We start from the raw sequence: 27,942 nt of genomic DNA, 5'->3' as shown, positions 1-27,942 counted from the left end.
TATTTCTTTATAAGCAGCAGAGCACACGTGCTGCTACTGTTTACAGCACATGCCGCACAGCTGTTCTTCAAGGCAAGTCAACGGCAGACGAGTTCATGACCTACTTTCGCGTCAACTGCGATGCCGTTTCCGATATTTTCTTAACAGACCCCGCGTTCAGCCACAGATTAGACGGCTCGCGAAAGGTTTTGTGAGCAGTATGTGTTCGTGCTCGGGGAAAGTTTCCCTCCCACCTTCTCTTCCTCAGGCTAGCGAGCAGAGGGGGTTGTTCACTCACTTTAATGGTAGCTTTATAATGTTCCTATTTTTCTTTTGTCTGCAGACAGTATTGGTATTATCAATTTCGGTTGTCCCTGCAATGTTTGGCATGAACGATGTTCTTTACCAGATATTCCTTTAAGCGTTTCCACCTTGGTTGCAAGAGTTCTGTTTGGCACCTTAATGTTTGCAAGCCATCGCACATTTGTTTGCGAACTTTTTTGGTCAAACAATTTTATTAATTTAATAGAGTATAAATAATTCAGGTACTACAGCATATAATACATAAAAACCATCTTGAACAATAAATAAAAAAAAGAATAAATATGAGCAATATTATAAAAAATGGATAAACCTTAAAGAGAACCGGTATATAAGAACCTTGTTTGCGTACTTGTAAGTAGTTGGGGATAACTTTATCAGCGTTTAAACACTTCCGTATTCATGCTAATCATAGTAGGCCTTCTAGGCTAGGGCCACTTAATCTGCCTTTTAGACGTTTTTCTGTTTGTCAACTCTATTAGCCGTATCCCGTCCCCTACTTCGGTGTGTATTCCATTTCGGTGGTTTTAGCGTATCAATTTTTGCCACTCCCTGCTAAACATAATTACAAATTCTATTTACTTTCCCAGCTGCCTGCCAGAAGCACGCCTTACTTTATTACGCTGCACTTGCAGGTATATGATTTTAAGCTTTCATTATTGCTCATGAGACCTCGACCCCAGTGGTCACACAACTGATGAATTCTTGTTATTATTCTAGGACATTTTGCTTAGTCCAGAGACCGTACGAAACATCAGGAAGTTTATCAGTGGCTATATCAGCAAAATATAAACTTTGGCTGAAAATCAAACCGGTACGTTAAAAGTAAGAACTTTTTTTTACTAGTTCTTTCATGTGCGTCCATGATCGGCTCATTATTTAAGGTAGTACTTTTGGTCTCTAAATGTTGTCTATAGGGGTTCTAGTTTTTTCCTTTATATCTGCTCCTCTGTTTAGTTCTCATTACTTGGGTTTCGCTATGTTTTTCGGTACACACTATGGGTTTCCGCACTGTTGGTTTATGCATGGTCACCCATTTTCAGCCTGAAGCTTTGGTGATGGTGTTTGGTTCTTTCGTCCATTTGGACTAATTTATCCAGAAATGTATCCGTCACCTCTACCATCTCTCAAGTGGATTTCTCTGATAATCTCCCAGTAGTGATCGTTCGATTTGAAAGGAAAGTTGTTCTGGTGTGTGACTGAACATAAAGAGAGCTTACCAGTGGATTCTAGCGCCTTGAGACCCTCCGGGTAAGTAGTGCGCTATATAAATGTCTGTGATTGATTGATTACATCTCTTTTGTTATATTTATGTACTATTCTTGTTTTATTTCCTTGTGAAGTCTGCCGCACATTTTCCACAAGTGTATTTTATCAGAAACATCATTTCTTTTTATTTTGCATGTCAGCCTGTCTTTTATCTGTGTGTCCAGGTCTGTTCTGGGGTGTTTAATTGCCCCCCCCCCCCTTTTATTGCTCCAGTGCAATTTGCACATTTCAAAACTGTCATCCTCTCTTTAAGGTCAGCGGTAGGATTTAAAAAATAGTATCCTTGTGTAAGGTAACTATTGCTCATGTAAAGTGCTCCAGTACCTTCAAGTCGAGTTTGCACTATATAAAACTGCAAAGAAAAAATAATCATGTTGCTACTGCCGCGTCCGGTCATACTCATAGCTGTTTGAGGATATGCCATGCACTTTATTCTGGTGACAGCCAGGTTGCAAGAAAGTTCAAAAGCAATGCCACACCCATTTGCATTAATTATTAACAAAATACTTCAAGAGCACAGTGACAGAAGGAAGACTACTATCGGAGAAACTGCACTGACTGAGCAATACATCAACTCTGTAGTGGTGGGCAAGTGACTGTCATGCAGGCGTCATGAAAGACTTTTGTGTTGTTTTGCAGTCTGCTTTGTACACACAGCGTGTTTGTGCTTTTTTTTTTTTTAACTCTGTTCATTTACTTGTAAGTCTTTAGTTTATGCTTTTGTCACCGGGCAGTTTGTTCCAGGTCCACAGTTTGTCTCCTTCCAGTATGTGTCTGTGAGCACTGATCTTCGTTATGAAAAGTTCGTATAGCATGTCACTGATGTCTAATGGGTAAATCTTCTTACAGTGCTAGACTCTGTCTTCCTTCTCATATTTTGCCTTCAGACGTGTTTGATGTACAACTTTACAATGATGTAATGTCTCTGCTGTCTATCACTGCTTTTGATTACTGCTGGTCTCATGTTCTTTCCTGCTCAAAACCCAATAAAGTTGATTATCGGTAAAAAAAATCTTCTTACAGCTCATTAGCCCCTTCTCCAGGACAGCTCGGAATCACTCCATGCCTTCACCGATATTCATGGACAAGAAGTCCAAAAACATGGTGAATGAGATGTTGTCACCAATGTGGCGGAGACAGTACCAGGATCGTCCTACTGTTTTGCATGCGATGGTGAGTCCATGTAGATCTGTGAGCTTTTTAATCTCCGGATGACCCAAGCCAGTTTGTCTAATCGTGAATTCACTAATCAGCACTATAAAACTAGGGCAGACCTGGAGAAAGTTGTATGCCGGGTTGCAGTGGTGTCAAAGGGAAATCTGCTTGATTTAACTTACAGGGGCCACAACCTTCTAGCCTAGCTTATGAAGACTGGTTTACTGTAAACCTAAGTGCTTGGACTCCGTAAGACTTTGCGCGCTAAGGAGTCAAGGCAGATGTCCATGCAGAGTTTTAACATGCATTGCAGGTACAATGACCACTCCTTCTCGCTGCACTGCTGTAATTTGCAATGTGAAACTGGTGTGACCTAGTGGTGATGTTGGGTCTGGTTGGTTTGAGCTATGGAAGTGTATGTGATGTTTTGATAACCTGTTTTGCTCTATTGCTTAAACTGTGGTGTACAATTAATGTTTCCTGTAAACACAATTTATAGTTTGATTGCAATTCAGCATAGTGAAAGATTTGTTTATTGCCTTTGCTTCCAGACACTTAAAACTATAAAGTATACATTTGGTGTATGTTTATTTCACTTTTAGTGAAGGTAATTTTGCTAACACATTTTAATCTACTTGTAATCGTAAATTTAATTACCCTTTGGACAACACAGTAGGAGCACCACCAAATTGTTTATAAATGTGCATATTAAATGTGTGTTTTAGATTATTTTTCAGGAAGCCCTAAATAACAAACTAGTGTATCATTGTGGTCATTGTTTCAGCTGTAAAACCTATTTGACCCAGTCTTGCTATGGACAAGGCCACACTCTGCTCAAACGCGTTTTTTCCCCTTTACTTATGCCTGAATCCATTTTCTAGGGAGATACTTGCCCCACAAATATGGACTACCTCATACCACCAGGAATCTCTGAATCACAGGACCCAAAAACGGCACAAGAAATCAATTAGACTGCCTCCTGTAGAATTGTAACCCTTTACCAGCACATCCAATCGAACATGTCAATCTTGTTACCATAATGTATAACCCAAAATAGAATGATTGCTCCATCTTAGGTGATGACAGGACACCAGATATTGTGAGATTAGACCTAGGCTGATTTGCACGAGGTTGATCACTGTCTTATGAGCAATAAATCATGGAATGGAATGTGGTACACAGTAAATACAGCGCTTGACTCTAATTCAAGCAACCTACCCTACACATTTTTGCTTTTCTCACATTCAAAGCCTAGGATTCGGGGAGGGGAGGAGAATACATCTGAAAATATAACCAATCTAAAGCGAGAAGGCCACATCATAAATTTGAATTTTTTATAAAAAGCAATCCCTCTTCATGATTAAGATTTACATTAGGATGCCAATTGCTCTTTTTAGGTCATTGTGAGGGGGGCCGTTGCAAAACCGTCGGAAAATGATCAATGAGCTAAAACATAATCAACATAAATTAATTGATACAGATAAGTGGAGCATCGATTTTTTTTGTTATTTTTTTTTTTTTTTTTTTTTTATTATGAATGGAGATAGGCGACAACTCTGATATCTCGTACTAAAACCAGAAGGATATCAAAAGCCTTTTTAATGACGTGCCTGGCATGTTTGTGATAAGCTCAATTCTCAGTTGATATAGTCATCTGTATTACCTATGAGCTAGAATTCTTTTGTTTTTAAATAGAAGTCTGTGGAATTCATCAGTACCTTCCCCTTACTGAAGGCACCATTTATTTGAATTAGATTTGAAGAGGATGCCCTTTTTCGGGTCTTTTCATAAAATAAATGGTTTCTAGAAAATCGGCAGTGTCCCATAGCTAGAGTCTTTACGAAAGCCCCTCAATCATGTGTGTTGCATGTAGGGCGCACGGTGTCTCGGGAGCATACATTGAGTGCCTGCTTTAAAATTGCTAATTACTCTTCAGACTGTTTGTACCAGTTGGGATAACCGGTATGCAAGTGATACCCAGGTGCCATCCCTGAAACCCTAAAGATGCCGGGCGTATATTCATACCCGGTGCCCACCAACCAGTTTCTTCCCTCCAAGGTACCTGAGCTCCTATTACATATTGTTCTTAGTATGTTTAAGGACTTGAAGTTCTGATCAGAGTAAATGCACACAAGTATAATCGGTTGATACCAGTTTCTCCCCCTGGCTTTCCTTTGCTCTGCAAAACTCATGGAGATTCAATATGTCCTGACTTGGAATGTTTCACATTTAAGTGAAGCTCAGGTTTTTGTTGGCCTTGTTTTCCCACTTTTGCTTCCCAAGGAAGAATAAATATTGACACCATCTGACCAATTGTCACAAAATGCTGTCGGAGCAAGCCTGAGGGTGACTGTTGTTCGTGCTACCGCTGCTTCATTCACTAGCTGCAGTAAGCCTGAAAACTCATAAGGGCTCTTGCACCAAACCTTTCCCTGTTGCTTAAAACTAGATCTGTAGTTAGAATTGTAGTGCTTATCAGTGTTTGTTCAGTCTCAACGGGCTGTGAAAGCTCTAGATTCTTCCACTTTGTGTGCATCATGATTTTATCCAACCCACTTGTTCCCGTCTGTAAATAGTTGCATTCCTCCATGACTGCAGTTTGAGTGTAATTACTTGTCACATAGCATCTCTGTTCTAAACCATGTCCCGCCCCTTTTCTTAAGCCTCAACTGCTCCTCTTCGGTACTCCTTTGAGAGTCAAGCATTTAACAGGAGGAATGCGGTTACTCATTTGGTGTTCAGTAGTTTCTGGTCCAGGAACACCAGCGATAAATGACAGTACCTGATATGGTAACTATCCACTAACCTCTGACTGCTAGAGCCAGAGATAAGGCATCATGGAAAACCCAAATGCCACCATCTGGCTTGGATACACTTACCCACATCTACTATGGGCATACTGCTAGTGTACGCAGGTAGACACTAGATGCACTCTCCCACATCAAATACAAACACCCACACCAGAGATGAACACCCTCGTTCCAGCACTCACTATTACAGCATGTCACCCACACATGAAGATATAGATTTCCTGGCAAAAACCAGTGAGATTTGCCAAAATGATAATTCTAACCTTTGGCTGGCACATTTGATGTGTAAAACAGGAAAACAAACTTCACACTGTAGATATTTTTCCTATTAAGCTGGTATATCCATCATGTGATCTCGATGAGCTGTTGTGGTCCCTCATTGGGTATGAGGATTGGAGTTACAGCGAAGCTTTTACTAAGTTGCTCAGTTTGCTTTATGTGGTCTCACGTGCTTCCTTCTCACTGCCTACAACATGTCTTTAATTGAAGAGTAATATATAAAAGTGTGTTAGCTATTGCAAAGCAGACAGATTTGTCTGAGGCTGCTGAAATTAATTGTAATACTTCTATCCACCTCACACTGGCGTAACGAAAATTGAGGGGGCCTCCCTGCAAGGTCCGTGTAGGGCCCCCCTCCAGGCTCAATCAGGAGCTCTGGCCAGAGTGCTGTGCCGAGGCACCCCTTCCCACCGGGGGGCTACAGGGCCTGTGTTACGCCCCTGCCACCTCAGAATAAAGTTCCTGCTAATATTTAAAGCTGGCATTGAACCATGTTCTATACCTCACTCTTACTTGCATTCCGAGACACTGATCTTTTTTCTGTCTCACTCTTGCATTGTCTTTCCCACTTACACACAGATTGTTTTCCCCACCCTTGGTTTAGCCAGTGCAGTGTATGGATTAATCAAGCAAAGCACATAAAATGTTGAAAGGGTGAACCAACCACTGGCATCCAACAGTTTGTCACTCCAGTTGATGGTCTGCGGTCACCCTATTGATGCTCCATTTCTGGCATGAGCTGCCCAGTATAGTAATGTATGTGTATTATGTTTTAGCTGAGTGCGTTTTGTCCTGTGGAAGGCTGAATGAAATGGGTTCTAACGCCAAAAGAATTTTTGAGGAAATTTACTTCCGGGATGACTTGCACAACATTTCATGATTCATAGTCTCCCAGAGGAGTCCAGGTGCAATGTTGTGACCACTTTAGCAGACTTGTGTCATTACAAGGGTGTGGGCTGTCATTAGTTTACTACACTTGATAATTTCAGACTAAATAGAATATTGTAAAGAATGAACACATTTCAAAGTATTCTTTTGTTGGGTTAGAAGAGGACTTCTTACTACTTCAAATTTACATCCATAATTGGCAATGAAACCTGTGTCCTCTATAGACACTGGTACACAACAAATCTACACTTTATGGTAGGTATTCAATATATATATTTGAGGGCCCTTCTAGGTAGGCCTTATAGATCTATTGTGTATCTGCTGGCAAATGTCTCAATCCAACGTTTCCTTTACAGCTCGAGGAAAACCTGGTAGAGCTGAAACTGCATCCGAAAAGACTTCAAGAAATCCGTCAGGAACTCAATTTGCCTCTGACACCTGTGCCTTATGTCTCAGACCTCAATGATTTGCCAAGGCATCTGGTCAGTAAGGGCTTGGACCCTGTTGGTGGCTTAAAACGTGCCCGCCACTGGAAATCCAAGGAGGAGAAAATCAATTGGGAAACCAAGGACATGGAACAGGAGATAAATGAGGAACAGAAAGCCTATGAAGGGCAAAGTCTGCCATCAGTGCCTGCTTTTGAATTGTTGGACCTGGAGGGTTGCTTAAAACGGGTGCAAGAGATTGAGGCACGAGTACAGAAATTAAAAGCCATGGAGGAAGAGCAGAAGCAGAAAGCCATAGAGGAAGAGCAGAAGCAAAAAAACCGAGCAGAAGAGCGGGAACAGCTATTTAGGGTCGAAGTGTGTCTGCCATCCCGTCCTATTATTCAATTGCTGGATCACGAGGGCCAACTACACCGGGTTGAAATGCATGTTGCAAAGCTGAAAACCATGAAGGAGGAGCACCAGAATGCCAGAGAAGAGGGATGGAAAGATAAAGAGAAGAAATGGAAATGTAGAAAGGAGGAAGAGCTGGAACAGAAAGCCCCTGGGGAACAGCGGCTGCCACCGCGGCCTGTGTTCGAATTGCTGGACCGACAAAGTTGCCTGAAACGGATGCAGCTGATTGACGCACACATTGCAAAGCTGAAAGCTGCGAAAGAGAAGAAGCAGAGGGCCAGAGAGGAGGAGTGGAAAACCAAAGGGAAGAAAGCCAAGCTTATGGGACCCCAAGTCAAAGAGGAAAGGTAAGGTAAGGGAAGGGGAGTTTAACCAGAAGGGGTCGGTAGTTTAGGGTGGGTTGGGGAGCGGTGCAAGCTTGGTATGGGTAAGTGTGCAACTGCTCTCGACCAGGTGCCCCAGGGCATTCAGCAAGGGCACTATCTATGCTATTTTTAGATGGTTCTCAGATAACATTGGATCCCTTTCCCAATTACTGGCATGTTTGGACCTTGAAACAGTCTGACTTAATGAGTTCAACTTACTGATGTCTGTTTTTATCAACTCTGGATGGCTGTCAGTTGAAGCTGTTGGCTGTCTGTCTGTTCTTGAGCTGTTCTGAGTTTGATGTGGCTTTTCTTTTTATAATTGATCGGCGGACTAGCTGCATTCATAACTAAGGTTCCGCAGATCTAGCGTTGATGGTTGAAGTTGACATACAACATGCATGTTGTATATATTTTGCTCGTTTTATCAAATACTAAGGTTGGACATGCACTGTATCTTAAAGCTGGTTGTTGAGACTTTAGTGGAACTAAGGTGGAATCCTGAGTATACTGCTTGTTTAACTTGCTGCTTTGTTGGCAGATGTTGGACGCATAACTGACCTTATTGGTGACTCTTTCACTTACTGCTGAGACTGTCCATGCAATATTCCTCTTTCAATTCAATATCACTTCATTCAAATATAATAATATCCATGAAAGAATCATAAAAGTAATGCATATTCCTCTTTCATAACTTGCTCTTTCTGTCTCCACAGCCCTGTCCCTGAGGAAGCACCAGTCTGCCAACGTGTCCACACTGTGACCCAGGATGTGACCCCGGGGATGTCCTTGCCACACAAGTACACAGTGCTGGCTCAGATGTTTTGCAGCATGGACACCATTGTGACTAGTCTCTTCAACCAATGTGAGACTGTGACTTTTGCCAAGGTCAAGCAGGGTGTGCAGAACATGATGCACAAGTGAGTGCCTGAAAAGATGTAGGCCGTCTGTGTTTTTTTGGGAAAGAAGTGTTTGAGAGGGTAGTTGCAAGCTATACTAGTACCATGTGATATTATGTTCCATGTTCCTTCGCTAGCTGGTATCGGTTTGAAAAATACATTCAAACATCTGGGTGTAATGCTAACCTGTCCAGAGACCCTTTCTGATTAGCGAGTCTTCTCTACTGGCGATTATTCCTTCGAGAAGCCTTTCTGCCAGATCTTCTATAACTTGTTATAAGCAGTATTGGGCATGCTGTATTCAGCAGCATTTGTTCTTCTGTCCTCGTTTGCTTTGGTAACCCCCTGCTGTTATGGAGCAACATAAGCCGTAGTTTAATATAGTTTGCTTTATCTTGTCAGTGGATCTCAAAACCCCTTACTCACCCTGCTCTCCCCCCCCCGCCCCCCCACACACACACACTCTCCTCTCAAGGCATGTCTGTTAATTCTCATAGTTTTCAAGCTCACACATTCCTGAGAGTGTAGGGGCTTGGTATTTGAGAGTAAACCAAGATACATCAAAAAGTTGACTGAGAACTCACATCCTTTAGGGGGGTTGTTCCTCTGGTTCTGCAGGCTGTTCTCTGGAGAAAAAAACATTTGGAAGGTAAAGTTGGAATGACTGTTTCAAGAAAATATAATTGGCTCTTTCAAGTAAATAATTGCCCTGGGGATCCTTTTCCATTTGAAACCAAAATATTCGATTTTCCTTCCTTATTCCATTTGTTTCCCTCCTGTAAAAGGACTGTGAGACTTCATTTTTAATATCCATGAAAGGGAAAACAGGTCGGACCTCCTTGGAGTGGAATTGGGAGTCCATTGCACCCTCATCTAAGGCCTGTGTCTACCCTTGTAAAGCTGACAAAGGTTTCAATGCACCTGAAAAACAAAACTGGGGGGGGGGGCAAACACACACGGATCAAGTGAAAATTGACATCTTACATTCTTGCTAGTTCTGGAAGCTGAAAGTCCGAAACCGCTCCTAAGATGCTTGTTTGCAGTCCAGGGAGGACCTGGCCTGGCAGTTCGGGCTGGACTGTTCCCATTGGGCACAGGGTCAAGACTGATTTGCATATGGCTGGGTCCAAACTGAAATGGCATGGTGAGCAAAAAAAAAAATGATGGATTTAGGCCCAGATCTCTGTACTGGGGTGAATGTATGACCTTGTTCTGCATTCTGTCCAATTGTTCTTTTTACTTCTGGAAATAACTGCATGTTTTTTTCAGCAGTTTTTCCAATTGATATGGCAAGAACGTGTAATTTATAGTATGTAATCTGATTATTAATATAATTATTTGCTATTCATGATTACCCCATTGCAGATAATCATGTGGAATTTACCTTCTACTGTTAAATGTCAAAGACTTGTAGCACCAACATTTTTGGTATGTACCTCTGGTATGTTTACCCGAAGACTGTAATAATGTAGAAGGCTCTTTGGTAAAAGAATGAAACTATAAAACCCGTGCAAGCACTCAAGCACTGCTCCTGGTGTATCTACTCTAAGGTGACTAATTTGAGATGGCGGTTTCCGGTGCTCAACACTAGCACTTAATTGTCAGCACTGTTTGACTAATTTAGAGATGAGAACAACTACGGTTATTTATGAATTTAATATACATTAGAAATGACTAATACCTTGGAAGCCGATTCCATGGCACACAAGATTAGAGGAGCGCTAGGGAGCGGGGTGGGGGGGGGGAGGTCTGGGCGGGTGGCTCCCCGAGGAGCATGTGACTGAGGGGTTGGGGAGAGTTGATGGGGATCCATTGGGGTAGACTGCCTCCGGCCTCCCGTTTGGGGTCGGGTGTCTGCTATGCCGCGACAGATACTTCGACGTTTCTGAGGTATGGGAGGGGGGGGGGGGGCAGTGGGAAAGGGGGGTTGTTAGAGTTGGGGTTAGATCGTTGGTGGGGGGAGTTTTTGCATGGTCTCATGGGAGTCGGGAATGTTGATTTGTGTGCGCAGACAGGGCCTAATGACTGGCCGTTCACCTTCGATGTCCCCTAATGGCTGATTCTGAGCATAGAACACATGGGTCCAGGAGCACTCTTAGGGTCCTCAGTTGGAATGTACAAGGTGTCCTGGATAAGATCAAGAGGGGGGCAGTACTACAGCAGGCTGAGGGCAGGCGCAGATGTGCTACTACTCCAAGAAACGCACCTAATGGGCACAAAATTACTATGCCTACAGCAGTATGGGTATCACCAGGTGTTTCACGCGGGCTTTACGAGAGGCTCTACCGGAGTGGCTATCCTCATACATCGCAGGATCCCTTATGTCCACACAGCGCAATAGGCTGATGTACAGGGCCGCTACATCATTATCAAAGTTACCCTAGGTGAGGAACCGCTGGTATTAGGGAGTGTTTTGCCCCACCCCCTCTGCAATGGTCGCTGGTTGAAAAACTGTTTGGGATGTGGGCAGACATCCCGATGCCCTACAAATTGTAGGAGGTGATTGGAACGATTTTATGGACGGCTATATAGATGGGTTTCGCCCTGGGAGCGGTGTGGTTGTAGGCCCCTCTACTAAACTTCTGGACATGGCACGGGGTCTCAATTGGGAGGCGCCTACACGGTGCTATGAGGGGGTACACCTACGTCTCTGTGGTCCATAAATCCTTTTCTAGGCTGGATTACCTATTTGTCCCAGGTGCAGCGATACATAGGGTGGAGGCAGCAGAAATCCTGCCCCGAGGGCTCTCGGACCACTCCCCTATTACAGTGGATGTTGGTTTAGACAAGGAGAGGCGGCCATTCAGGTGGCGCCTTTCCATGTGGCACCTGCAGCAGCCAGATTATCAAAAGCACATGGGCGAGGCCATTGCCCACTTCCTGACCGAAAATGTAGGGACAGTAGCGGAGATTGGCACGGTGTGGGAGACAAGCCAGTGCTCAGGGGAGTAGACATAGCATGGTGTGCTGCGGCGTGGAAGAAACGTTTGGAGAACCTGGTTCGGTCCGAGGCCGACATTGCAGCATTAGAGCTCCTAGTGAGTATGGAGGGTGGGGCGGCAGGGCAGCTTCTTTTGGCGCAGCAATCCTACACGTCCATGCTGATGGACGAAGCCAAACAGATATGGCTGGCCACCCGCAGGCGGATCTCCCTATTGGGAGACAAGTCCGGGGACAATGCTCCACCGGCTCTGCCAGGGTACATTCCAGGCCCAAACCCTGTCTCGAATGTTAGACGCTGAGGGGAGCCCAGTCACGGATCCCACGGCATTGGCAGAGGGGTTTGCCTCTTACTATGCCAGCCTGTACGCTTCGCGTGAATGTCTCCCGGCCGACGTTGTGGATAAATTCCTAGCAGACACTCTAGGGCAGGGGGGAGTGGTTTTCCCCACTGTTGGTAATACTGTCTGTTTGGCAGCCTGAGAGGCTGTCCAAACAGACAGTATTAACTGTATTCATAACAGCGGGGAAAGCCGCTCCCCCCTGCCCTCGGGTAACCCCTCTCACTCTCCCTGTTCTCTGTATGCTGCAGCATACAGAGAAATGATGTGGTGTTGGGGCAGCCGGCCGAACCAATCACAGCGCTGTGCTGTGGTGGAGCCGGAGGGGAGGGAGGCTGCCTGGCTTCCTGCGTGACGAGTCTGACGACGAATTCAAGAACAGGACGGCGGCAGGAGTCAGAGCTAACTTGAAGGCGGGAAGCCGGAAGGTGTAAGGTAAGTAGTTAAGTTTATTGACTTATGACTTTGTTGTTTTACTATGGATTGGGCTCTGAAATGCTGTTACCTATTTACTAGTTTTAAGAGGTAGGTGCGGTGACATAAAGAAGTTTCCGGAAAGTCACACAATTTACTCTACAAATTCAGTGAAAGGAGAAAGCGTACATTTTGGATTGTATTTGTGATTACACCATTCATTACGCCAGTTATCTCATTTCCTTGATGCTATTTTTTTGTTTAACAAATCGGCGCAAGGGAGGGGGAGAGTGCTGTGGCCTTGGCTGCCCTTCAATCGAGGCCCAGAGCTGGCGTTTGGATCACGCCACACTCTGTTGGTCTGCCGCTGTCTTGTTTCACTAACTTATATATGCTCTTGATTAACCCACTTTGCTGCTGTTAGAGCACATATGTCTTCCTTTCCACATGAAGCGGGAGGCTCCTCTCCGTTTCCTGCCCTTTGATGCTCACTTTCCCTCCGTGTCCCTTAGAGTCAAACCGACATTCTCTGTGCCTCTTGTATGACTTTGTGTTTGTGCTGCACTCTGCAGTTCCTGTGTTTGCAGCACTGTGCCCGGTAGATGTAATATAAATAACTAAATAGGCCCTGCTGGAATGTGTCACTGTTACCTGGCAGTGGTTGCCTGTCAGATGCCAATATGCTTTTCCCACCCTGGACTCAGAGGTCACGCGATTGAAACTGACAGAGCGCCACTCGAGGGTCTCTGACCATAGAGGGGGAAAAATCACACACCTATCTTTTTCCGGCCGCGGTCCTCGGGGATGACCAGTGGGAATAGATACTGTCATCACGCCCCGCCACTTTCAAATGTCACCAGCCGCGACTGAGGAAATATCACCTACAGCTAGGGAGTCATTATAGAATGGCTGTGGAGGAGGCACAAGAGCGGGGCAGCCTTCCACCCGACTGGAGACACACGGAAGTGGTTGTCTTCCATAGACCTGGCCGTCCCCCCGAGCAGTATGCATCATACCGCCAGATTTCTCTTTTAAATGTTGAAGCAAAGATTCTTGCCAAGGCTTTGGCCAATCGTCTCCTGTCCCACGTGGCTGATCTTGTTCACCCAGACCAGGCTGGCTTTATGCGCCAGAGGGCAACCAGTCATAACATACGAAGAGCACCATGTGGCAGTACAGAAAACCGGGGTGCCAGCTGCGCTCCTGTTGGCCGACATGAACAGGGCATTTGACTCGCTGAGTTGGATTTATTGATTTTCCCTCCTGTCGCGACTGAATCTGGGTCCTCGCTTCCTGTCGTACATCCGGCTATTGTATACCGACTTGACGGCCTCAGTTAGGGTAGCAGGGGTCACCTCCTCTAGATTTGCCATCGGGAGGGGCACCCAACAGGGTTGTCCCCTCTCACCCTACCTTTTTGCCCTGGCCATGGAGCCGTTGGCCGTGTGGGTGCGCATGGACGCGCAAGTACAGGGATTCGAGTGGGATCGGGACCTGTCTGATAGAATAGCGTTATATGCGGACGTCGTATTATTTTTCCTAACCGACATCAAAAGGTCAGGACCACGCATCATGGAAATAATGCAGATCTTTGGCGAGACGTCGGGACTCTACATGAACCACTGCAAATCCACCCTATGGGTACTGGGGGGGGGGGGGTGACCCCCAGCAGGGGTTGGGCGTCAGCGCTACAGGTAGCGGTGGGAGGCATTAAATACCTGGGCGTGTTCATATCCCATGTCCCGGCGATCTCCTGGGAACCGAATGTCATGCCAGTGTGGGAGCGGGCCAGAGCTGATATAAAAACATGGTCCCGCATGCCGTTGACCATATACGGTAGGTTGACCATTTTTAAAATGGTGTCCCTAGACTGCTGTACCAACTGCAGAATCACCCTTACCCGATACCCTCCCAGTGGTTTAGGCAGGTCAATGCGGCGCTCAGGCAGTTCCTATGGACAGGGGGGCAGTACGGGTCGCAGTGCGCACGTGCTTCCTCCACCTATTGTGGTGGTTTAGCGACATCTGACATCCTCTCCTACTACCAGGCATCCCATCTGCTCGTTCTAAATGATTGGTGGTATGGGGATAGAGACCCGGCGTACGCTTTGGAGCGCCTCCTAATGGGTGCCCACTCGCTCCACACTATCGTCTATGCGGTGCAGATACGAAAGACGCTGCCGCCCGGCACACAACTGGTGTTTCCGATCTGGAGGTAAGCCCTGCAGCGTATGGGCTGGTGGCACACTTTGACAGGTGAAACTCCTCTGGCGCAATGGTCGACTTCCCGTCCTAGCCGCGTTACAAGGCTTTGGAGGGTGGGACAGCATCGGAATCTCCACACGGGGGGACGAGCTATCGGGCGTGACCCTTAAGTCCTTCCAGGAGTTAAGCCGGGAGTTTGGTATGCCCCGCACTCAATTTTTCAAATACCTTAAATTCCGCCACACTCTCTCCCCGTCTCTGGCGGGGTTGGAATCCCTCCCTGAGTTTAGCCCCCTAGAGGCCAAGGTATTTATGGGAGACCTGGGGCCCAAAAAGATATCCCGTATATATCAATCATTAGTTATACACTGTTCCACTTCACTACAGAAACTGCATGAGTCCTGGGAGGCGGATGTGGGTGCCTTGGAGGAGGATTGCAGAGAGGCGTTGGCCGGGCCCCGGGGTGCTGCCATCTCAATGCGCCTGCGGCTTATACAGTTCAAGCACCTCCATAGGGTCTATTTTACCAGACCATGCTTATGGCGGGCGGGCCTGATACTGTCCCCGGACTGTCTACGATGTGGGCTGGCAGTTGAGACGTTCCTGCATACAGTGTGGAGCTGTTCTGCGCTGACTAGATTTTGGAAAGGGGTGTGGGACTGTCTGTCTGAAGTGCTTGTATGGGAACTCCCTTGACATCACAGCTAGGTCTCCTTCATGTCTTATAGGGGGTAGGAGGGAATATTTATAAGACATTTGCTTCTGTTGGGCCTCACCCTGGCAAAGAGGGATGTGGCCAGAGCTTGGAAAGATACGCGAGCTCCCACGGTGGTGGCTTGGAAGAGGGGGCTCGATTTCTGCATGGGGTTGGAGAGGCCGATATTTGTTGCTAGGGGCTGCCCACAGAAACACTTCAAAAATTGGAAAAGGTGGGCAGATTATAGGGGTCTGTGGCTCGAGCCTCTGGAGGATCATGACCCTCTGGTGGATGTGGGATGAGATGCTAATAATCAGAGTATGCATTAGGTTCAGAGTTTGCGTGCCAAAGTGGAGACTAAGGTTGATGACCGTGCGAAAGGGGGGGGATTGGGGGAGGGGGGAGTTTGTGTGGTGGGTGGTTTGGTGGGTAATGTTTACATTTGCCTCAGTATTTGTTGACTGATCAGTTCAGTAGGAAATTGGATTGTACTATATTATTGGAAGCTTAACTGTCCTACGGTTATCTCTGGGGAACAGAGACCTGCACATTGTGTACAATCTTAATAAAACATGTTTTTAAAAAATAAATGACTAAAACCTGCTGCCAAAGTCATTTCTATAGCTTCGCAGGCCTGGAAGAGTCTAAATTGTCACACTTGTAAGTGTGTGCTGGTTAGTAGTTGCATTGGTACGATCATCATCAGCACTGGCTAGGGCAGACTGGATTCCAAGCTGCAGTGATCCCCTGACCAGGGCCCTGGCACTTACTTTATTACAAATTAGGCACTAAGTAGGAGGCACCAGGTAGAAGGACAAAAGTTATTGGTAAGGTTCCCAAACAAAGAAGTTCCACCAGTTGATTAACATACTCAATGATTTTTCAATGAGATTGTCAAAGTGAATTATTCGCTAGCCCATTGTCTGTGAAGTGCTTCAGGCATGTTTTCTTTGATCCTGGTAAGTTGGAAAAACAATGTTTTGTTCCATAGGTCGGTTTTTAGAGATCAAATGTGCTCCTATGGAAATTTGGGTACAAGGTGTGAGTAGGTTTTTAAATAGTCCTCATAGAACAACCTGTCTGGGTAAAGTGAAGCATTATCTTGCCAAGAAATTTGTGTCTGCTGATCACGTTTACATGTGATCTTTAGATGGGCTTTAATCTTACCAGTAATGCTATTATGACCAGAAATAACAGATCTTAGAGCATGTACTACAATTGTCGTTGGAAACAAGTATTTGCTTTTTACTATAGTACTTCACATCTTACTGGTCCGTAGATGATAAACATTTAATTATGTGTTATTTTTTATTATATCTGTTGGACAATTATTTCTTTCTGTTCCTCGCTTCTCAGTTGCTCAGTTTGTACACTTTCTCCCTCTCATATTTCCTGTAGTTTTTGTCATTATTTTACAGCATCTTTTTCTTCCAGAGCACCGTTTTCCATTTTTTTTTCAATGAAAGGGTGTAATCTTTAACTTTACCAAAACAATTGTAAGACTAACTTCAGAAGGAACTATTTGGCTAATCTTTGACCGTCTTCTCCTGGGCTGGTTAAGGCTGGTTCTTGCCCACTGTAGTCCCATGCTAACCAATCCTTCTATATAGCTAGACATATCATTGTCAGAAAAAAGAGCCAATGGAAGTCTCAATGATGCACATGACGTGTCTTTACATCATGGAGTTTCAAACAAAAATAACCTAAAAGTGTAAAACCTTTTTTAATGGCATGATGCAATGTAATATTGTGGAAGGTTGGTGATCTATAAATATATGTACAGTTTTTTCCATTCTTGTTTGAAAAGCAAGCTGACTGTCACCATCTAACTGTTAAATTTACTTTTCTTGTATCGTTTTGCAGGCCATTCGAAGAGCGCAACATTGGTCAGATTAAAACGGTTTATCCCACAGCTTATCGTTTCAGTCTAGAGAGCAGTATCCCTACGTACGAAGACGGTGTGAAGAAATTTGATTGCCAGCTCACCATCGAGCCACTGGCTGGGGATGGTATGTCTCTGCTGCTTCTGCCAACCCTATACGTCTCCTTATGTTTTTGTAAATGACCTTCTAGAAAGTGCTTGACTGATTTGGACTAGCAGGAGTTATTTTTCTTTCCTCTAGGGAATGCGCAGGAGCAGTTCTGCACATTGCGCTTATTGGAGCGATGCCGCATCTTTGAACGTAACCTGGTGGACATAGTAAAGCAACATCACACCGTAAGTTCTGAGTCACTGCAGATGGTACAAAGCAGCAGAGCAATCCATCGTGATTGATGGTGGGTGTGGATTTGTAACTCTGCCTTTGATGTTGCACCATATAAGTTTATGGTATATCAGAATGGTCATTTTTTTTTCTATTCTAATCTCTTGTGAACTTCAGTTTGACAAACTTTCAGAAGGACGTTCTTAATATTCATAGTTTCTCCTCTGCATTTGCAATGCCAGTGCTCCACTTGACTAGTTCCTCTTCTGCGTTACATTCTTTCTCACATCACCAGCTAAACTTTGCTCTTTTTACATTGTGCTTCACCCTACAAACCTCTTTGTGGCCAGGGCTTTAGGCTCCTCACCCAAGACGCTTCTTAGTTACTCCCTCCAATTCTGCTTCTGCCTGCCAACCTGGGACCCTACCCCAATTTGAGCTCTGAGTTGTTTCCATTCATTCTTGGCATCTCTTATTTCCCTCAACTCTCAACCCGTCTGGAATTCCATTCTTGCACCTACTAATCTTAGTGTACACAATGTCTCTTGAAAGATTACTGCATTGTTCAGCCTCCCCTGCCAGCTCTGCCTCAATAACCCAAGATTATCTTCTCCCTCAGGATTCCAACAACCTCAGTATCTGACATCTGATTGCCTCCTACCCATTTGAGACTGGATAGCCACATGCTACCTATTGCTGATGACCACCATCCTCCCCGCTCGCCAACCAAGTAACCATTGAACTGCAGCCCATTTTAGAGCACATTAAACCAGTGTATTTCCTGCTTTCTTTTCTTCCTGACTTTTTTCCTTTACCCAATTCTTTGAGGTCTGCTTCAACCGGGAAATAAGGCGTTCTGTCTTAACTACCCCTTCAACAAGGGATGGCGGATCTTGGAATTTATTTTGTATCCAAAACTCAAATGCATTTATCGCGAAACACAAAACTAATCTCTAGTAGGCAGCAGGAGAGAATACTAATTTACTCACGTGTATCAATATTTCTGATAGACTCACATTTGGCTCTAACTTGCACCTACTGTGCTTAATTTGTAAATTATATCCTAATTCTCAGATTTACGAGATGCGTTAAAGGTTATTTTGGAAGGCTCTCAATACTTCAGAGCTGGAAAAAGAGACCAGAACCTCTTAACCATGCTTTTCTTCCTTGATTCAGTTCCCCGGTAGAAGAGTGCCATTCATGGTTTTAGAGCTGCAAACCTGTTGGATAATCGATGGGTTTTAATAAATACTGGTGTTTCTGCCAAATGACTAAACTTCTTCTGCTGTTAACTGGAGAGGTTCTGGTCTAACTGCTAGGGCGGTTGACCTCAAATCTGGGGAACTGGGTTTGAGTCTCAGCAATGACGTTCAACATCCTGTTCTGGGCATCACTTCATCTCCCCATACCTAACAAAAACAAGCACTTTCAATGCAATAGGTCTCGGATTTACGTGAGTTTAAGCTATTGGCATTGTAAATGACACTGCCTTTTATTCATGTTTTAAAAACCAAAACATAAATTAAAGGCATCGTCATTTACAATGCCAATAGCTCTAATTTGCGTAAATTCGAGACCCATTGCATTGTAAATGGTAGGCATTACGGACAACGGGAGGGCGGGCAGGGGGAAGACACAGACAACGGGAGGGAGGGTGTGAGGGTAAAAAAGGCACGGACAACGGGAGGGAGGGCTTAAAGTGATGAATATATACAAATTAACACAATCTACAAACTTGTATTGCACTGCATTTGGGGTAGAAAAAAAGGAATTGGTGCATGTGAGGTGTGATACAATGTGACAACACAGGCTGGCATAAAGTACACCCATGAAGTGAGTCCCAAAGTTTTCACAGTTGATTTAATATAATCATCATGAATAGAACAGTATGAGCTCATCTCCAAGATGGGTAGATATACTGGACTGGGGGCGGGGGGGGGGGGGGTGGGGGGGGGGGGGAGTATCAAAGTGCAGAGCAGTAAAGGAGAGGGGCACTGTATGATTACAGAAAGCTTAGCTGCTTACATCGAGATGCCAACACAATGTAACAGAAGACGCCCCTGGCTGACACATTAGCAGCACACCCAAGTGTGGTTTGCTAACATGCACAACTTTGTCACCTACTCACTGGTACTTAATGAATACAATTCAGGAGTACTTGGCTTGTATATGCAGTAGGATGTGCACCCTCTGCAGGCCAAGAAATTGCAGCCCTAAAGAGTTATAGAGCAGATCAGTGTCCAGGGAGAGATGGAGAGCATAGCACCAACCAGGGTGGTAGCTTATGAAATTGGCCAGGAGAACTACTCTCCAGCAAAAACACTCCTTTGACATGAGCAGAGGGTCCAGAGCATAAAGCTCAATGTAGCTTCTCGCAACGTTCAGACGACCATGCAGAGCGCAATATTAACGCCAGCTACCTTGATTTAGTGGGCTCCTTTTAACATTTTTGAGTAGACTAGGAAATAGCCAAAGCGATCAGTTTGCGTTATTTATTTAAACAGGAACCACAAAGTTTCTTATACGAAAGAAAAATATAGTAATCTAAATTAGAGAATAAGAACCTAGGTCGCAAGTCGAAAACCATCGATCCGGAGATGTGTGCTGCAGCCCATCTTCTGTATTGGTTAACAAAATAAAGACTAATCCAATGAAGCTCCCGTTAACTCTTAAACGCCTCATTAAACAACGTCCGACGCATTCGCTTCAGGAAAGAGCGCTGGCCAAGTTACTTCAGCAACTACAATCCAGGAATGTGGTCAGGTGAACTGGGAAAATACGACTGTCTGGAAAAGAGAATTTCTGACCTGCTTTCCTCCCAAAAAGCCTCCATTCGCCTTGGTCAGGTTTTACTTTGCACATCTGAAACAAATGCTGGATTGCCGTTTACAGACCGGCACATCCTGTATCTCCGCAGAAAGTATGTTTATATTTCCAGGAAATAAGTGAGCGGCGCTAGACAGTGATGTCATCCAAGAAGTGCAACAGAGAAGCCGCCACCACTGGAAGGCCGGACGTGTGCCTCATTAAAGAAGCCAACTAACCCAATACCGAGAAATCTAATACTGCATTAAACAAACGCTGAAAGACTCCTGCAGCCACGAAAGTTTGTGATGTGGGAGCGAGCAGAGGGTACAGCGATGAGGCTTCAAATGGGGGCGAGACTCGCACAGCGTTTCCCTTGTGGGAGGCAGCAGTGGCGATAATTGCAAACAGATGGCGCCGCTGCTCGCTCCCGCAAGGGAAGCTCTAAACATGCACGAGTGCCAATAGAGGCCCGTGCAAAACATGCACAAGTTTTAACAAAAGTCCTGAGTGATTCAAAGAGGTCCCTCCTAGGCTATGCTTGCTCGCTGCATAGGCGAGACCTAATGAATGTGTTCTTGTGGAACCCAACTGGAGCTAATGTAAAGTGTTCTGATAACCGATACCTTTGGGTCAAGTCTGTACTATATAAAAGTTCATTATAGTGTTTTCTCAAAAGCCGAGGCATATATCAAGAATAGTCAGGGACATATATTGCATTATATGAAACAGTAGGCGCTATCCCCCCCCCCCCCTCCCCCCTGAAGGTTATTGTTAAAGTGCTAACCGTTTCTAGCCTGCACTCTGTGGTCACCTTGCTCTTGCAAGAATAAGAAATTATGGAGGAAGAGAGGGTCAGGATATGACTAGGATTTGTAAAGGCAGAGATGACCAAGGGAAGGTTAAGTAGTCGAAGCTTTTTAATCACTAGTTGATTTGGATACATTCAGCAGAAGCAAGGAGAGTCTAAGGGGCCCATTACGATGTCGGGCGGATCGCCACCGCCATGGTGGCGGTGGTTATCTGCCTGACAATGCCCGCCCGCCACCCTTCCCCCCCCCCCCCCGCCACATTACAATGGCGGGGGGGACCGCAGCGGAGGCAAACACTTCCCGCCACTTTTCCGCCGCGGTCGCCAGGCGGACTTCACTCTGGGGGCCCAGTGTGGGCCCCTAGAGTGAAGGGGAGTAGGGGGTGAACACAGGGGGTACCTGTGGTACCCCCCTTCATTTGCATTTACAAAGCGGCAGGCACCGCGCGGTGCCTGCAGCTTTGTAAATGCAAAGGCTGAAATGCAGCTTTAGCATTGTGGCGGGTGGTGCAGAGAGCCCCGCCCGCCACAATGCTAAAAATACAGGATGTGCCCGCCACTGTGGCGGGCACATCCTAATATCCCCCCCCCACGGGACCCCCGCCCTTATGGCGGGTGGTCCCTATTACCACGAGGATGGCGGGCGGGCAAAGTCCGCCCACCATCCTAATGACCCTCTAAGTGTACTTCAAAAGGGCAAACATCAGCTTGGACTAGTATTTGGGAGAGGAGAGCGCATTAGCAATTTAAGAGTAGTTCTTGAAGTGAATGGAATACAAAGATTCTGTCCATCATACTAAAGCTGGGTGTATATACTTGATGGTAGGCAAGCAATTCAGATTTCATCCAATGGGGAGCAATTGGCATAGAGCAGGATGTGCTTTGTCTTTCATGCCTCTTTGATCAGCACAAAGTTGAATGAAAACTCTGCATATCCTTTATTCCAGAATTGTTCACGGGATGATTTGAAGAATACTGGAAAGCCAAGGTTTGTTCTGCACTTATCAAGACTTCTACTACAGATGAAATCTGTGGTCCCATTGCTGAGTAGCAATGACTTAACCATTGTTTAGATCGCTGGGAACTGAATAATTTAGTATACGTATTTTTAGATCTTTTTCGTAATCTCGGTCATATCCTTTCCTAGCGATAGAAGTGTTTTATATAGACAGGGTAGGAGCACGAGCAGAAGGCTTTCTAGCCTGTGCTGCTTCCCATCCTGTGGGAGTGTTGAGTCTAATTCCATTGTTAGTCTCAGTAACTTGATATCCTGACTTTAGAGTATGCTTCTATTTAGTTCTGGCTGTATTTTTTACTTTGTATTCTGGCTGCCTTTTTTTGTTCCCCCCCCCCCCCCCCCCCCAGGTTTTCATAGAGTCCCTGGATCCACCAGTGATCATTCGTGGACACATAACCCGCTGGCATCCACGTTTTGATGTTGAAAGTTTGCCGGATATTCCTCCTGCTGAGCTTCCACAGCCTCCTCAGGTCAGCAGGTTGAGCACTGCTCTGGAGATGTTGAAGAAGGCACGTAAAGTGTTGACACCCAAGGTGAGGACCCAGAGGAATCCTTTTCACTGCAGGGTCTTCCCTGAGCTATGTGCATCCTCCCAGCCCTTTTAACACAAAGTAAACTAAAACCTATTCTAGCCCAGGCTTAATAGGCTTCTCAAAGACCCACTATTCTCTGTCTGCCATTTCGCTAGTTGTAGCTTCTCATCTAGTGTAATGTGGAGTGGTGCATTGTTGGCAGGACTTCCGTACAGTATTTTCTTTTATGATTGAATGCTTTGCCTAAAAAACTGTCTTGCCCCCACATGACTGTTCTTGCACTACCCGTATAATAAACACTCCCAAAACTGAAATACCAATCTATTCTGTCTGTTACAAGAAGCCGGTCTATTTTTTTTTTTTATTGCTCAGACCCAGTTTTGATACAGCCTACTAGTTTGTAATGGTGCCTTCTTTCCTCATGCATAGATTCTAACCTACATTGCAGACTCAGTATGTGAAGAGTGTAACAGATTGTTTACAGGCTTCCATGCAACAAACACCTAACAGATTAATGTATAGTTCCAGTGCAGAAAAAAAATAAAGCCTTCAGTTGTAAGAATTGTGAACTTTTTGAGTTTCAGCTGTCGTTTACATTTTCTACAAAAGCGGGGTATCTTAAGTTGATATTAAAATCTGTGCCATCCTTTTACAAAGGTGTGTGCTTTTTTGTTTGTCTTCTTTTGTACAGCTGGAGGGTGCATTCACCAATCTAACCTGGAGCAGTCCAAATATGAGATCAGTGGAGAAAAAGGACCCTGTGGGAGAACTTGTGAGCCAGGGTCCACCGGCCAGTATCTCTGAGGCCCACAAGGCAATTCCGAAGACCCTCTCAGATAGGGTACGTCTAGAATTTGGGGTTCCTGTGAAGAGACATTGTTTTTGTGGGAGTTTAAACAGAAGTACAACATTCACCAGGGGTGGAGACTGTTTACTACATATAAGTAAGCATGTCTTTGCAACAGTCTGCAGAACATATATTGAATTGTTGAATGTCATTCATTACTTTGTTTTCAATTGCATCAGGAGTCCATCAATCATGGTTATTACATCAGGAGTATTTTAATTTACATCACTGAATTATATTTACAGGTTACATTTGATTTGTATGCCAATTTTCTAAAATTAGTTTAAATTTTTAATTTTAATAACGTCCGTTTAAGGTACTTTAATGTTGCATATATTGTATCCCTAATGTATACATATATCGAAACCTATATGAACATAACCTAAGGTTCCAGCTTTCTTACTGCACTGGCCCTAAACGATTTTTTTTGTTTAATACAATGTGAAAAAGACTAGGCAGGTGCTAAAAGCTGTGGAAAAAGCAAAGGCATGTGGCCATTATCCCACAGCACCTCGTCTCGTCCTCGTGTACTCAAAGTGAAGTTCACTGTTGTCCTCTGTGGTCTGGCACCTCGATTGCCACCCTCCACCTTACTGTATGTGACTCATGGTAAAATGAAGGTGTAGAAGCCAAGTCTGTTGCCTAAGGTAGGAGTAGATGCCAAAAAAATTACTTTCAGTGTTAAATGCCAAATGAAGAATCCTGCAGTGCATACAAGTGGAATGTAGGAGACATTCACTTCACATGGACTGTCACTGCTCCTACTGGAGGTGGGGGGGCTTGTCATGAGAAGATAACTTGATACTGCTAAGCCTCACTTTCAAGAGGAGTGGCAGGTACTCCTAGAAGGTGGTCTCATAAACCCATAAATGTAGTTCTATGTCTTAATTTCTGGGTGTTTTTCCCCCCCACTGGTAGAATGTCTGCAGCCCTAACCCCATCAGAACTCTTGTAGCTTGGACATTCCTGGGCCTGGTGGTAAAGAGTCTCTACCTTTGAGCAATGTGTCTAAACAAATGTTAGAGATAAGCAAACAAGGTGAGGGGTAAGCTGGTCATTGCAAAGGAAAGCTTGTGTTCGTCTGCTAGTTAGTTAGATAAAATATGTTAAGATTTGTTTGCACTTGTCTTTCTGGATTGGGTATCCTCCCCCCCCCCCCCCCCCCCCCCCCCCCCAATATCTGGCTAGAACGAGTGTAGCCTCATGCCCATGAGACCATTTTTCCTTATTTAATTTGTTTTCTTTCCATTTTTGGATTTACACCAGTTTGATCACGTGGCTTGCATGTCTCTTCTACTCTTCAGATTCAAGCAAACGAATTGCAGAAAATGCAAGCTATACTGATTCGGAGCCTCCAGCAGGAGGAACGGCTTGCCATGATGTCTAGGCTGCCAGATATAGCCCGCCTACTGCTCAATGTCTTTGTGCTTGGAACAAAGCCAATGCTGAAAATGGAGGTGGCCTGCTACAGAGCAATCACTAGCTATCCCTCTTCAATTACACAAAGTAAGGCACAGGATGCTTATTGAAGTTCTGGTCTCTGAGTTAAGGTTTTTCACCTCGGGTCTGTTTTTTTAGCATATGAGAAAGTAAAATACAGGAAGTGAAGTGTGTGAAACCCACAAAAAGCGTGCCCTCCCATAAGCTGATACATTTATTACACAATTAATTTAAACCATTGCAATGAAATTGTATATTAATAGACAATATAAAATGTTGTTCCCTTATTGTACAAGATAAGACCGATTGTTTCAGTTATGCAAAAGTTAAGATAAGATGACTAGGTGCCCGGCCTCAAGTTGAATTTAACTTTTTAAAGCCTGATCTGATTAAAAGTCCATTATGTTTTCTGGAAGTCCCTGGGGTTCACTGTATTCATATATCAAACTTTCTTATTTAGCAGGCATGGAAAATTGTCACCTCTAAGCGAGGGTTGTGACTTAATGTGGTGCTGGTAAAAGGCGGCAGTAGAGAACACTAGAGTGAAGTTCACATTTAGAGTGCAAGTGCATCTCGTCCTGCTAGCCAGTTTGAATCTTGCCCTGCTCACCAGTATGCATCCCTGCTTCATGACCCACTTTGAAAAGTATTTGAGCCTCATCCAATCCTTTTCTGGTGTGATTAGACTTTCCAGGATGGCAATGGTTGCTCAATCCAACATGGGCAATCAGACCTATCTCACGTTTAATATTTAAAATAGGTTAGAAAATGTGTACATCTTCTTGAAAGTAGTATGTGTGAGGATGTTTATTGGTGAGTGTGTCTAGCTGCAGGAGAATAAATATTTCAGCCAGGAAATGGAGGCACGTATTCTATCAAAAACATCCCTTGCCGTAATTCTTAAATCTGTTTATCTTTATTCATAGGAGAGCTGGAGAAACACCTTCTCCTCCTTTCAGAACTGGTTCCGACTTGGCTCAGTATTCACCCTGTCCAGAACGAAATATTCTTGAAACTGGAAAATAAGGTTGAGCTGAGCTATGTTCTAGACATTCTGGATAAGAAAGTGAAGGAAGAAGAAGGCCGACGCTGACACCTTGCTTGGACCTGCATTTCCTCTAGAATGGGATTTTTTTGCACTGCTCTAACTTGGTCTCCTTGAAGGTTCAGGACAGAATCTGAGTTCTTACTACCATCTGTCTGCTTTGCAGCAAGCTCAGAAATGTTATTGGCTTAAGCTATATGAGCTTGAATTTATGAACCTGAAGGATACTGCTGATGTTTATTTGGTCCACGCACCTTCTACGCCATTCAATCGATTGCTTCAGATCTGATTAACTTTTTTCGCAGTTGTGACATTTTTAGATTTTTTATTTTGATCACGAAATGTCTCAACTTTTGTTTAAACTAGATCTGAGGTCCAAAAACAAAACTAATGTTCTGCCAATCTGCAACCTGCAAAAAAAGCCTGTTCAATTTACTGTGCTCATCAAATGATCATCTGAGTGTGCTGTGCAGTGGAAAAAACTAAGCTCCGCAAGAGTGGCCTTCTTGGTCAGCAAGTCATTCACCCTGGCCTGGACTTGTGCTGCCTGTGTAGCATATTCAGTATTTTTTGGACAATCCTGTCTTTTAAAATTAACAATGTTGGTTTTTGTATTTGCCCTGTGACTATGAAAAGATGTGTCCGTTGAGGACTTTATATTTGCACTAATTATATTATTCCTTCAGTATTTATTGTCAAAATTTAGAGTTTAAATAAATATATTTTATTACTTGAATTGTTTATATGTTTGCCTTTTTGGTATTTAAGCAATGTATTTGTAGCATGTTGGCTGTAGGTACAAATGCCTAGCTTAATCCTGCCATCAAGTGCTCCTCTTGGATGATTACAAGTTTTTCTTCGAAGAAGTTTCGAATCACTAGGTATTGTGACCCCTTCTCTCGTGTGTTGCACATGTTCCTCTGCTTCTTTGTTAGTGTTTTTTTTTCCGCCATCTGGTTTGGTCATTGTTATTGCAGCTCTGGGACTGAAGCTTCAGTCTACACAGAGGGCTTTTTAGTTTTTCGGTATACTCTCTAATCTTATAAAGCGCAGACCCGGAAGACAAACTGGTAATACCTCTGTTCACTGTGCCTTTTCAGGCCTGCCGTTACCCGACTTATTCAACTCCGATCTACGAGAATATATCAACGGGGGCTGGAAAATGGGCCTTCAGTTTTTTCCCTAACTGTAACGCTAAATATTCCAGACAGGACTTGCATATAGTATGTCATCTATGTTTATGTCTGGAACATTAAGAAACCTCTTGTGAGGTCTGCTATGCATCTAGATTGAAAAAGACGCTTTGGAAATCAAGAGCGTCATTGGGTCTAAAAAAACATGTATCAATTTAGGAACAATATTTCGCTTAATGGTGTCCCCTTGGAGTTGGTTGATTCCTTCGACTATTGGGGTGTTAGGGTAAATAGCCGGATGAATTGAAAAGGTCACTTGGCCAAAATGCTATTAAACCATAATAGCATTTCAACCCCGGTATGTGACCCCTTCCTGTTTTTTGTTTTCCTGTTTCCTTACAGGTTTTTTCCCGAACGAGGAAAAACACACTATTTTACACGAGTTCACAATTTGTGATCTCTGATTTGGACTAGGGCAGGACGCGCCTTAGCGTGTGCGGACCACCCAGTTCAAAATAACACGGTCCTGACAACCTATGAATATATATAATGGTTGAAACATGTAGACCTTTTTAATCAATAGCTTTGTAAATTCCACATCTCACATAGCACACTTCGCTATTTTTAATACATTACTTACGACACCAAAGCCTACCTAATTAGGCACAGGTGCCACACCATTTTTAACAAGGGTTCAAGCACT

General features: G+C 44.3%; 1 protein-coding gene across 1 annotated transcript; it reads left to right on the top strand.

Moving 5' to 3' along the window:
* Positions 1–818: 818 nt before the first annotated feature.
* Positions 819–26,842, top strand: LOC147677916 (DNA replication factor Cdt1-like). Its single transcript, XM_086945808.1, has 12 exons — positions 819–935; positions 1,021–1,114; positions 1,457–1,551; positions 2,593–2,742; positions 7,058–7,890; positions 8,625–8,828; positions 17,267–17,412; positions 17,527–17,621; positions 22,589–22,774; positions 23,466–23,615; positions 24,926–25,127; positions 25,988–26,842. Exons 4-12 carry the CDS (start codon positions 2,632–2,634, stop codon positions 26,152–26,154), a joined length of 2,094 nt encoding a protein of 697 aa, XP_086801934.1. The 5' UTR covers positions 819–935; positions 1,021–1,114; positions 1,457–1,551; positions 2,593–2,631; the 3' UTR covers positions 26,155–26,842.
* Positions 26,843–27,942: the final 1,100 nt, after the last annotated feature.

Source organism: Lissotriton vulgaris, chromosome 12 (genome assembly GCF_964263255.1).
Source record: "Lissotriton vulgaris chromosome 12, aLisVul1.2, whole genome shotgun sequence".
NCBI classification, from domain to species: domain Eukaryota; kingdom Metazoa; phylum Chordata; class Amphibia; order Caudata; family Salamandridae; genus Lissotriton; species Lissotriton vulgaris.
The sequence above is the reverse complement of the archived record's forward strand: the minus strand, read 5'-3'. Positions and strand labels throughout refer to the sequence as shown.

What these genes read in the sequence shown, in the direction of transcription:
- LOC147677916 (XM_086945808.1), top strand. Translation starts at nt 2,632, where the DNA reads ATGCCTTCACCGATATTCATGGACAAGAAGTCCAAAAACATGGTGAAT. An exon ending in CCCCAAGTCAAAGAGGAAAG is followed by an intron (nt 7,891 to 8,624) that starts GTAAGGTAAGGG and finishes CTGTCTCCACAG; the next exon opens with CCCTGTCCCTGAGGAAGCAC. An exon ending in GTGCAGAACATGATGCACAA is followed by an intron (nt 8,829 to 17,266) that starts GTGAGTGCCTGA and finishes ATCGTTTTGCAG; the next exon opens with GCCATTCGAAGAGCGCAACA.